At 43.0% G+C, this 12,500-nt stretch overlaps 1 protein-coding gene across 3 annotated transcripts in view; it reads left to right on the top strand.

Moving 5' to 3' along the window:
* The window catches only part of KCTD15 (potassium channel tetramerization domain containing 15), a 72,402-nt gene that overhangs the window by 44,188 nt on the left and 15,714 nt on the right, over positions 1 to 12,500 (top strand). For all 3 annotated transcript variants that reach the window (XM_082270851.1, XM_082270850.1, XM_082270849.1), the window contains one exon: positions 2,006 to 2,150. In XM_082270851.1, the coding sequence (XP_082126977.1) occupies positions 2,006 to 2,150 (145 nt within the window). The remainder of the gene's footprint in view (positions 1 to 2,005; positions 2,151 to 12,500) is intronic.

Raw genomic sequence — 12,500 nt, 5'->3', positions numbered from 1 at the left:
TCTGGCTGGGCCACTCAAGGACATTCACAGAGTTGTCCCGTAGCCACTCCTTTGTCGTTGTCCTGTTGGAAGATAAACCTTCACCCCAGTCTGAGGTCCAAAGCTCTCTGGAGCAGGTTGTCATCAGGGATATATCTGTACATTGCTGCATTCATCTTTCCCTCGATCCTGACTATTCTCCCAGTTCTTGCCGCTGAAAAACATCCCCACAGCGATGCTGCCACCACCATGCTTCACTGTAGGGATGGTATTGGCCAGGTGATGAGTGGTGCCTGGTTTCTTCCAGACATGGTGCTTGCCATTCAGGCCAAAGAGTTTAATCTTTGTTTCCACAGACCAGATCATTTTGTTTCTCATGGTCTGAGAGTCCTTCAGGTGCCTTTTGGCAAACTCCAGGAGGGCTGTCATGTGCCTTTTACTGAGGAGTGGCTTTCGTCTGGCCACTTCACCATACAGGCCTGATTGGTGAAGTGATGCAAAGATGGTTGTTCTTCTGGAAGGTTCTCCTCTCTCCACAGAGAAACCCTGGAGCTCTGTCAGAGTGACCATCCGGTTCTTGGTCAAGTCCCTGACTAAGGCCCTCATTATCTCATTATAAACATCCCTTGTGACAGTAATAGGCAGTGACAGGTACTCTTTATGGAGGGATCTGGGATCTAAAAGACTCCAGAATCCTCCACTGCACTTCAAAGTGTTCAAAACATCGAAATCTGCATTTTTGAATACTGACAGTTTTTTTTTAAATCAGCTCCATTGGCAGCCGAGTAAACCGGAAGTGACGTCACTTCCGGGTTACACGATCAGAGACCCGATCAAAGCCGAATCTGGCTTTGTTCGGGACTTCAACCAGCCGGGGGACATGCCAGCTGGTTGCTCGGATCTCCTGGTGGGAAGAGAGACCCGGGCAGAGCTGCGGATGGCGGTGGGAGGGGGACATTTGTGTGCGCTTGTGAAATAGTGACAAGCTTCAGTACCCTATGTTTTCTATAGGCGATGCTTCGAAAGCCCCCTATAGGTCCTCAGTTTAGTGTTACAGGGGGGGTCTTGTGCTAGAATTCTTTCTCTCGCCCAGCGTGCCTGGTGATATGTAACATGTGTATCGCAATCAACATCTTCATGCATAGGCACCCCCTACGCATGCGTTTATGTTCATATGTGCGTATATGTAGGGGTGGGGGGGTCTCAAATTTTTTGGGGGGGGGGGATTTTATGTACTTGGGTGTACCTTAATTTTTTTGAAAAAACATTTGTGTACTTTATTTTTTTTCATCACACGGGGACAAAAAGTCCCCTATGTGATGATTTTTAGGTGACAGGTTCGCTTTAATGAGACACGTAGGGTCTAAAAGACCCCCTATGTCTCCTTTGGACTCCACTGAATGTTTTGCAATGCAGATCGCATTGCAAAACATTACTTCTCGGCTAAGCTACCTGGAGACAGTGAGAGGCTGACCCGGAAGTTTTGCCAGAGACTACACTTTTCCGGGTCACAGGAAGAAGGGGAGGAGAGTGGACATGTGTCAGCTCTTCTCCCTTCCCTCCATATCGGCCTGGGCCCACAGATGAGAAAGCGGAGGGGGGGGGGGGGTAGTACCGGGGTGTGTGCGAGCAATCAGGCCGCTGCAGCCACCAAACTGTGTGTGAACCGCCCCCCCCACTGTCATCGAAAGGGTTAAACCCAGAGGCCAATTCCCTCCCTTCCCACACACACACATACACACATTGACTGACGGTGCTGCTGCTGCTGTGCCTCCTGTGCTCATTCCTCCAGAGTTTTGTCTCACTAATACAGGAGGTGTGTTACTGGCCAGTTCAAAATTCAAATTAATCAGTCAGAATGATTTTCTTCATTAAAATATATCAATGAATGAGATATAAAAACTCTCTTTGCAGATGTGCATAATCATGTAAAAGGGGAAGGTGGGGGAGGGTTATACAAATATATACGGCACCTGTATAGCGCTATGATTCCCACATAATCATATTTCTTTCTTTCTTTTTTTAGAATAAGTCGCCTTTTTAATGGCACAGAACCCATCGTGTTGGACAGTTTAAAACAGCACTACTTTATTGATCGGGACGGGGAGATTTTCCGTTATATCTTAAGTTTCCTACGGACCTGTAAGCTGCTGCTTCCGGAAGATTTTAAGGTAACAGGAACCAGTATTTTGCACTGACATACCAAGGGCAAATATGCTTTCATTATTACTCTATAATATATGCTTCTTTTCTTCGTGACATGCAAAATATTTTATAATTTAGTGAAATCAGGCTTGCTTCTTGTTATACAAATACAAAAAAAAAAGGTTTAAAGTGGTCGTGAAATATGAACAAAGAATATCACTATATAGTGTGCACTTGTCTCAATCCAGAGCACTAAGTATCTTTTCTGCCTGCTGCCTTCTTCCTCATCAGCATGAGTCACTTCTGATAACTTTTCCTAAAACCAAGAGAAGCAAGGTGACAGGGGAGGGATCTTCAGCACACAGTCTTTGTTTGACAGCCTCAGCTCTATTCCTGTGTGCTGTGTAAATCAGGGTGTGCCCCTTCCCTCCAATCAGCTCTCAGAGCTCTCCTCACTGAGCTCTGCAGTGTGTGACTTCAGCTCTCCACCCCCTTTTTTTGGTCTTCAAACTGTGGCCCTATGCTTGCCTTTATGTGGCCCTTGAGGCACTTTTACCTGCTACTGATACAAGGCACTATTCCCCCACTGACACCAACAGTGGGGCACTCTTCCTACAACTGACACCAACAATGGGGCACTATTCCTTCCATTGACACCAACAATGGGGCACTATTCCTTCCATTGACACCAACAATGGGGCACTATTCCTTCCATTGACACCAACAATGGGGCACTATTCCTCTCACTGATACCAACAATAGATCACCATTCCTCCCACTGAGACCAACAATGGGGCACTATTCCTCCTATTCACACCAACAATGGGGCACTATTCCTCCCATTGACATCAACAATAGGGTACTATTCCTCCCATTGACATCAACAATAGGGTACTATTCCTCCCATTGACATCAACAATAGGGTACTATTCCTCCCACTGACACCAACAATAGGCAACTATTCCTTCCACTGATACCAACAATGGGGCACTATCCCTAAAATTGACACCAACATTGGGGCACTATTCCTCCCACTGACACGAACAATAGAGCACTATTCCTTCTATTGACACCAACAATAAGGCACTATTCCTCCCATTCACACCAACAATTGGGCACTATTCCTCCCCCTGACACCAACAATGGGGCACTATTCCTTCCATTAACACCAACAATAAGGCACTATTCCTCCCATTCACACCAACAATTGGGCACTATTCATCCCACTGACACCAACAATGGGGCACTATCCCTTCCACTGACACCAACAATGGGTATCTGCAACCCATTGAATGCAAATGTGTGCTTATAGCAAAGCCACCAGTTGCCCATGGGGGGCTGAAACTTTGAGTTGGGAAAGGAAAGTTGGAAGCTCTCCACCTTTCACACCTGCCTGCGGGCAGCCAGTAGTTTAATGTTCTGTTACTTCTTGAAGCAAAGTTTTGCATCTTAGAGCCTGCACGTTTTGGGAATCCCGGACACTTTAGGAAAGGTGGAGCAGCTCACAGCAGCCACTACAACCTTGCCACATGACGAAAAGATTGTTCGAAATTTCAGCTCTTACACTCTGAGTTGCATTATGAAATAAATCATAGTAGCTTACTGAATGGCCAGAAATTTGTCTTCACTTGACCAACACACCAAAAGTAAGCCCTCCAAACAATTGCACACAGGTGTTTGCAGTGAAGGGTACTGTAGATACTGCAGCATGCAGAGACATTTTGGAAAAGTGTGCCCCTTCAACCTTGTGAGTAGTGATGGGCGAATCTGCCTGGGTTCAAATAAATCCTGGTTCAAAGTTCAAGAAACCCACATTTTTCAACCCATTGTTTGGTTGTGGTTAAATTCTATCAGCTTTTTTCCAAAAAAGGTCATGGGGTGCTGGGCACTTCACACAGAAATGAAAAATTTTCAAAATGATCATACAGCAGGAAGAGGGTCCTTTTAAATTTAGCTTTGAGGACAACTTAGAAAAAACACCAGTCCTTCAAATAACATGCTTGGGAAATGTCATTAAGCTGTATGTTGTAATACAGAACAGTACAATTCTGTATTACAACAAACAGTGTAAGTGACGCCATATTCTGGTATCGCCTCCTTTGGATTTGTAATTGATTTTTTTTAACTTTTACATTTAGCCTTGCCTAAATATAGTAGCAGCTCAACAATCTAAAGTTTTTCTGCTTGAAAAAAATACTTTAGGTATTTTTGGCTGCAACATCGCTAGGCAGTAATAGGCCGGAATTGGAAGTAGCAGCCGCAACAGAGCTAAAAGGTATAGGAAGGTGTCCTGATAAAAAAATAAAGCTAAAGCCCTCAACTTCATACAAATTGGTGAATAACAAAACAGTTTGGAAAAAAAAAAAGCTTACAAACTATACTACTGCATTGTCCTAAAGATTAGTAAAATGTCAAAATAATTGCACAAAATCACAACCCCATATTACTCGAACCCTCTTTCATTCCTGTATTCCCAAAATATTCAAAATATAGGCTTTGTGTATGGTAGAAATTTCCAGCATCCGGACGGCTTAAAGCTAAACTCCAGTCCTCCAGATCCTTTTGTACTTTTTTGAATGAATAAAAGGCATTCTCTGATTGGACAAGGTAGAGATTGTGACATCACCACCCTAGCTGTCCACCAAATTTATTCAGAGAATGCCTAGCAATATGCAATATGGAGTAATTTAGAGCAATTTAGAATGATGTAACACAGTACACTAAGCTAACCTTCCCTACATAGACTGTCAGCTCTCCCTAAACTACTCCAACAGGCACTGACAAAAAGCTGCCGGGAGTTTGCATGTTCTTGCGTGGGTTTTCTCCAGGTACTATGGTTTCCTCCTACACCCCAAAGACATGCTGGAAGGTTAATTGGATCCTGTATAAATTGGCCCAGTATATGTAGGTATGAATGTGAGATAGAGACCTTAGATTGTAAGCTCCTTGAGGGCAGGGACTGATGTGAATGTGCAATACATATGTAAAGCTCTGCGTAAATTGACGGCACTATATAAATACCTGTAATAATAAATAAATAAACCCACTCTTTTCTAGTGAGGGTTCTGGCACATAACAAATTCCCCAATTATTCACCATTGTAACCATGCAGACCAGAGTTGAAAGGTCAGGCATGGAATTATGGGTTCTTTAAAATTCAATCCAGCGAATTTCATCATCATCTCGAACTTCCCTGATTCGCTATACGGTGGGAACCGCATCCCTACTTGTGACAACAGTTTGGACCCTCTTCTGTTCCACCATGACTGTACCCCTGTGTACAATGGCAGCCAGGACCACAGAGCCCTGACCTCAACCCTACTGAGCACCTTTGGGATGAACTGGCATGCTAACTGGGAGTCAGATCTTTTTGCTCAACATTGGTACAAATGCTTTTTTGGACAAATGGGCTCAAATTCCTTCATATTACACTCTAAAATGTTGTGGGAAGCCATCCCAGAAGAGTGAAAACCCTTATAGATGCAAAGGCAACCAACTCTATATTAAATGCCCATGGTTTTAGAATTTTATATACATCAAGCTCATAGAGGTGTGATGGTCAGGTGTCCACAAACTCTTGGCCATATAGTATGTTTTGCTGCCTAAGCTTCATGAGATGTTTTTGAGTTGTTAAACTGTTAAAGCTCTGATTGGGTTAAGACTGGTCTAGTTCTGTGAATGTAGCGAACAATCTTTTTTATGTATTGGCTTCTAGGCACCTAGCAGAGATGAGAAAACAAATCCTGGAAGCTTGAGACCAAAATTTTACTGATGGTGGATATACTTAATTTTAATCAGCCCGTGGACCTGTGGACAGGTGTATAACTGTGTTTCAAGTTTAAAAAAAAAACAAAAAAAAAAAAAACCAGCCTGCCGCTTCCCTTCAAACACCAACACTTTCATCAGAGAATGCAGAGAGTACCCATCATCAGCATATGACCACTGGTGTTGGTGATGGGGTCCAAGACTATGCTTCACTGATAAACTGTTGTGTTGTCTGCTAAGAGGTCTAGGTCCTGTATGTGTTGTCTGACAGTAGAGTCTGAATTACAAAGTTGATTACACATATTTTGGTATAGAGTATGTAGCTGTTAGCCTGGAGTTCAGCATTAGGTTTTAGTGTTCAGAATAAAGTGAGTGTAGAAGGTTTTTTAACTTATTGTCCCCCTAAATACTTACCTGTTCTTGATCCAGCGCTTGATCCGGGTTTTGGCTGTACATCTTCCTTAAAGTTCGAAATATGTGTTGTGGTGGGGTTAGGTGCTAAGTGTCAGTTTTAGAGTTTAGGATAAGTTGTAGGGTCAAGGTTAAACATTCCTCCATTCATAGCTCTTTTTTCATTCATCCAAACTACGGCCCTCCAGCTGTTCAGGAACTACAATTCCCATGAGGCATTTTAAATCTCTGAAATTCACAGACATAACTAGGCATGATGGGAATTGTAGTTCCTGAACAGCTGGAGGGCCATAGTTTGGACACCCCTAATATAAGCTATAGTGTGGCTTTTATGAATGAAGGAGGTGAGTGTAAAGTGCAGGCATAGTAGGGAACTCTTGAGTGCCTATCACAGCTCTTTCAGGTCTATTAATAACCACCACCTTGGAAGATTGTGGATGGTAGGGAGTATTAGATGAGGAGGATTTCAAGGAATGCATGAGAAAGCAGCACACGGGACAGATCTGATTAATAGTAATTTATGTCTTCCATGCTGATTTTTTTTATTTGGGCTTTGAAAACAGGCCAAAGAGGCATGCAGACAGTGCCGGGATTCCTAAATAGCCCAACATGCTTTGCAAACTGAACATCATAGATTCACAGTTTATTTGGAGAATAAAGATTTTATACACACAATGAAATAAACCACATAACGCTTGAGTTTATAAACTTCTATTAAAAGAGTTTTATTAGGATTGACCCAAAAACCTTAGATTTTACCTCCGTAGGTGGGGCACTCAGGAGTGCCATACAGAAAAAATCACTAGCCCAGAACTGCTTTGTTCTTTTGCAATACAGCTGAAAGATACCTTGTTTGAGCTTAATGTGCCAAGAACGAATTTGCTGCAGCATGGTGTATGGTAGTATTGAGTAAAATTAGTTTAAAAGATGTATAAGAACTCTTTGTAGGAGGAGTAAGATGCAGAATTGTATTGGGAAGATAAATATAGTGTTTGTGTTTTTTTTCTAATTAGCAAACACCTAGGAGAGTGTAAAACACAGGCAAATGTCTCCCCAATTCCTGAGCCATGTCTTATGTGAAAGCAGTCATTGCGACCGCTTCGTGAATATTTATCAGTTTTCACCTTAGTTTAATCAAATGGAATAAGTCGCCTTCGGGTGAAATTGTGTTTGGTGTCGCCGAGGCACTTGTGAAAGTTGTTAAAAGTTTTGGAATATTTAGTGTGGAACAATTTGAGGCCCCTGTTAATTTCTGCCTGCCTGACACAAAGGCGCCAGGGGTGGGGGGCACAGGGGAGGGGGTCTGTCTATACGTCTTGCAGCGCTTCAAGTATGGGTGTGAAATTGTTTTACGTACATGAAATAAGGTGTCGCACTGTTAAACTTCCAGGCCTTGGAGGATGGGAACCTAAGTATTCTTGGGAATTTCATTTGCATTATTTCCTAATTGTTGTTTATACATGATGTAGCCATTGAAGGCTGATACCTAAATCATATGTGGTGGTAATAGTGTGATGCAGGAACTTGATGGCTCAGTGACACTTTTTTTTAATAGCAGTCTATAGTATTTTGCAGATCTTCTACCAGCGACCATTTACATAGAAAATCTGTCTAAAAGTGAAATATTATTCTTTGTGTGTGTGATAAATGTGAGCTGCACCTCACATAAGTGCTGATTCTGTAGGTGCAATATGATGAGACCCTCACAAATAAATTGCACAAATATTTTCCTTTATCAAAGGCAGAAGACCCCCTTTTTTTTGTAAAATGTTGTCCCAGTTGGATCTCTCAGGTGCTAGCCACAAGGTTGCGTGCATCAACTACAATCAGGATAGGACATCTAGAGTAGTGGTTCTCAACTGATGGGCTGTGGCCTCCCTCTCTCTGGTTCTCCAGCCAGCTGCAGATCCCCTAAGCTCTCAGCTTCCATAGAAGCCAACGGTGCTCCTCAACCTCCCACAGGGTCCCCAGATCCCCTGAGAGCCGTTAGTATTCACAGTGCCCCAAAACCTCCCCTAGTGCCTCCGGACCACCTAAGAGCTAACAGTGCCTCCAAACCTCCCATACTGTCACCCAGTATCCTGCTGTGCCCCCTAGTTTGCTGCAGAGATTCCAGTTCCCCCCATAGTGCCCCAAATTTCCAACATGGTACCCCAGCCCCCACAGCCTTTCACAGTGCCCCTGCAAAGCCCCCAGCCTCCTAGAAATCCCCACCATTTTCCCCTGCTCTCTCCAGAAACCTCATCCCCCCACAGGTCCACTAAGTCTGTGAGCTGCACCAAGTTCTTAATTTGTAGGTGCAATATGATGAGACCCTCACAACTAAATTACAGTCATTTTTCCTTTGATTAATGGCAAAAGGTCCCCAGTTTATCGCTAAAATGTTGTCCCAATGAATTACCTGAGGTGCTATCCACATGGTTGCGTACATCAACTGCAATCAAGATAGGACATCTAGAGCAGCGGTTCCCAACCGATGGGCTGTGGCCTCCCTCCTTCTGGTCCCCCAGCCAGCTGTAGATCTCCTAAGCTCCCAGCTTCCATAGTGGCCGACGGTGCATCTCAACCTCCCACAGTGCCCCCAGACCCCCTGAAAGCCATAAGCATCCACAGTGCTCCTCAGCCTCCTACAGTGCCTCCAGATCCCCTAAGAGCTCACAGTGCCCCCCCCCCCAACCTCTCATAGTGTTATCCAGTACCCTGCAGTGCCCCCTAGCTTGCTGCAGAGCCTCCAGTTACCCCTCCCCCTTCATATGCCCCAAACTTCCAATAGGGTACCCCAGCCCCCATAGGCCCCTACAGCCTTTTACAGTGCCCCTGCAAAGACCCCAGTCTCCTGGGGAGACCCCATCCCTTATAATTGCCCCAGCTCCCTCCAGAAACCTCATACCCCCACAGGTTCACCAAGTCTGTTGTAGAGTCCCTTACTTAACCCCCCCACTGTGACACAAAGCTTCATCAAGAGCCTTTAACCTTTTCAATATGTATTTTACCATTTTGTATTGTGTGTGTATTAATTATTTTCTATTATTGGGGAATAGGAGGCTTTGGAGAAATTTACCAGGCCCTGGATAAGCTTGAGCTCTATTGATCTCAAGAAATATATATGCACAAATGATAGCTCCCGCTCTTTTTTAAGTGATGAAGTTTTATTACAACCTGTATCTGTGGAATAAAAGTTATGTGAAAGACATGCACGGATGCCGGTGTCAGTTTACTATATTTCAGCATTTGGGGACTGAGGCTTGCCTTTATACATTTTTGTAGAAAATTAATTGGAGTGCTCTGGGGATTTATTTCGTGAACATATACAAATAAATGTGTTGTGCAGATGCTTAATGGTCATCTTTCAAAGCAACTGAAAGTGAAGCGAAGTAAAGTTGAGTTGCACTCAGTCAAAAAGTCACTCAATGCCAGTGATTGCGCAATATTTTACAGGCTGGCGGTGTTCATCACAAACACCCGTGAATTCAGCCGGCTGCTCAGGCCATTCACACCCAAGAGGTAGCGGCATACGGAAGGATTTCTCTATGATCTCTGAAAACGACCAAGGGCTTTTCTCAACCTTTGAAGCGTCATGTTCTGGAAAAGTGGCCACTAAAACTAAAAATATCGCCTGAATCTGGTTTTTGTCAAAATGGTGCCCTGAAGGGCTAGAAGTTTAGTGTTAGGAGGGTGCTATATTTTAACTTTTTTTATTTTTTATCTACATGTTTATAAAGTGACTTTACCATGTTGAGATCGATCATTTTATTTACCTGCATAAAATGTTACCTAAATAAACGATTAACGATTAATCAGCTATATTTTGCCCTGCTGTGATTACCCCCCCAATCAACATGCTAATGAACGTTTTACATAAAACCTTTCCCTTTTTACCACATACCTTGTTATAGACCCAGTGATATCATCACTGAGTCTCTGTGCATCTCTATTCAATGCAAATAGATGATCTAGGCTGGTAGGAGGAGCAGTGCTATATTTTGGCCTAGGCCAACAAGGCCCAGGCCTAGGGCAGCACTTTGCAGGGGGGTGTCAAAAAAGCCCCCCTCCACCTTAGACTCTATTGGCCACTAGTTGCTAGAGCTGCCTCTCTCACCCCCTCTCTCTCTCTCACCTACCCCCTCTCTCTCTCTCTCACACCCCTTCTCTCTCTCTGAGCCGCCCTCTTTATCTCTCTCTCTCATCCCCCCTCTCTCTCTCTCACCCCCCTCTCGCTCTCTCTCTCCCACCCTCTCTCCCTCACATCCCCCTCTCTCTCACCCCCCCCTCTCTCTCACCCCCCCTCTCTGTCTCTAATCCCCTCTCTCACTCCCTCTCTCTTTCTCATCCCCCCCTCTCTCATCCCCCCTCTCTCTCTCATCCCCCCTCTCTCTCTCATCCCCCCTCTCTCTCTCATCCCCCCTCTCTCCCTCCCTCACCCACCCCCCTCTCTCTCTCTCTCCCCCACCCCCTCTCATGAGATCTCAGGGGTTCATGCTGGGACTTGTGGTCCTTCGATTTTGTAGGGAGTCCCATCGATTAAAAAGGAAGGAGTGGGGCACATTTACATAGGAGGGGGAGGGGGGCGCCCAATTTTAGTCTTGCCTAGGGCAGCACAAAACTAAAATACACCACTGAGGAGGAGCCAGCAGGTTGGATAAAAAGATATTATAGCAGTTTGCCTAGCCAGAGGAGATGCATTTTTTTTATATATATATATATATATATATATATATATATATACACATATATGGTACCTATATATATATATATATATATATATATATATATATATATATACACATTTTAATTATTTATTTATTACTCACAAGCTTTTTTTTTTTTTTTTTTTTTACATTTTACTCCTTTGGCTGAGAGAAAGAGATAATCTATCATTTATTGATTTTAATACAATAATAATAATAAATAAATCAAGGCTTGATCTTATGTCAGGGAAAAGGTGAGGGTCAAGGTTAGGGTCAAAGATCTACGTTGGGTACAAAAACAAAAAGACACATATGTGGTATTGCCATGAAACTCTAGATAAGGACAATTTTTTTGTTTTTGTTCTTTTTTTGGGGTGGTGGGTCATTGTAAAGGCAAGAAATATACAGCTAATTTTAAAAATAACTTTTTTTTTTTTTTTTTTACTATTTTGGGCCAGTGTTTCTTTGATAAAAAAAAAAAAAACGAAATCAGGAGATATCCATTAACATTCTCCTTCAATAAAGTCCCAATTTATCTTTAAAAAAACAATATATAAAATTCACCTGGATACACTAAGTAGTTGTGTACGGTTTTCATAACATGTCAAAGTTGCAAAATTGTGTTCAGGCGTTAATGTTGGTTTTACCTTCAGGCATTAAGGGGTTAAAAACTGAAATCCAATGATTTAACCCTATTGCTGCCAGAGCCATGTTTGCATTTTTTCTTTGCACACATGTTCAAAAAATCATTTTAGGACTGAAGATTACATAACCCCCCCCCCCCCCCCCAAAATATCATATATTTTCTGACAGCAGACACCCTGGAAAATAAAATAATGGTAGTTCCATTTTTTTATGTCACACGATATTATTGTAAAAAACACAATAAAGTTAATTTTAGGGCAAGCACAAACACAATAAATTACCCAATTCTTGGTCAAATATAAAAGATGAGAGTACATTGAGTAAATAGACACCAAACATGTCAAACCTTAAATTTGCTTGCGCCCAGGAAATGGCGACAAACTTCAGTACCCTGTATTTTCCATAGACGACACTTTAAGGTAATTTATAGGTCATCAGTTTAGTGTTACGGAGGAGGTCTGGTGCTAGTAATATTGCTCTCCCCTTCGGAATGCACGGCTATATGTAACATGTGTATCGCAATTTTCATGCGTAGGTGACCCTGGTGTGTGCATTTTATGTTCGGAAATGTGGGGGTGGGGGGGTTTGTGCTTGGGTGTAACTTTAATTTTCTTTCACTATTTATTTATTCATTTTTACTTAAAGCGGAGTTTCAGCCTGCAGAAAAAAAAAATAAAGTCAGCAGCTGCAAATACTGTAGCTGCTAACTTGTAATATAAGGACACTTACCTCCAGGAATCCTGCGATGTCGGCACCCCAAGCCGATTCGTCCGTCTCGTCAAGTAAGGGAAACCGGCAGCGGGTTTGCTATTGCACATGCGCAAGTCACGCTGTGCTTTCTGAATTATCCTTCCATCTTCTGGGAAA

Source organism: Pelophylax lessonae (assembly GCF_965119305.1).
Source record: "Pelophylax lessonae genome assembly, chromosome: 10".
Lineage (NCBI taxonomy): Eukaryota > Metazoa > Chordata > Amphibia > Anura > Ranidae > Pelophylax > Pelophylax lessonae.
Note: the sequence above shows the minus strand (reverse complement) of the source record. Positions and strands in the feature narration are given on the sequence as shown.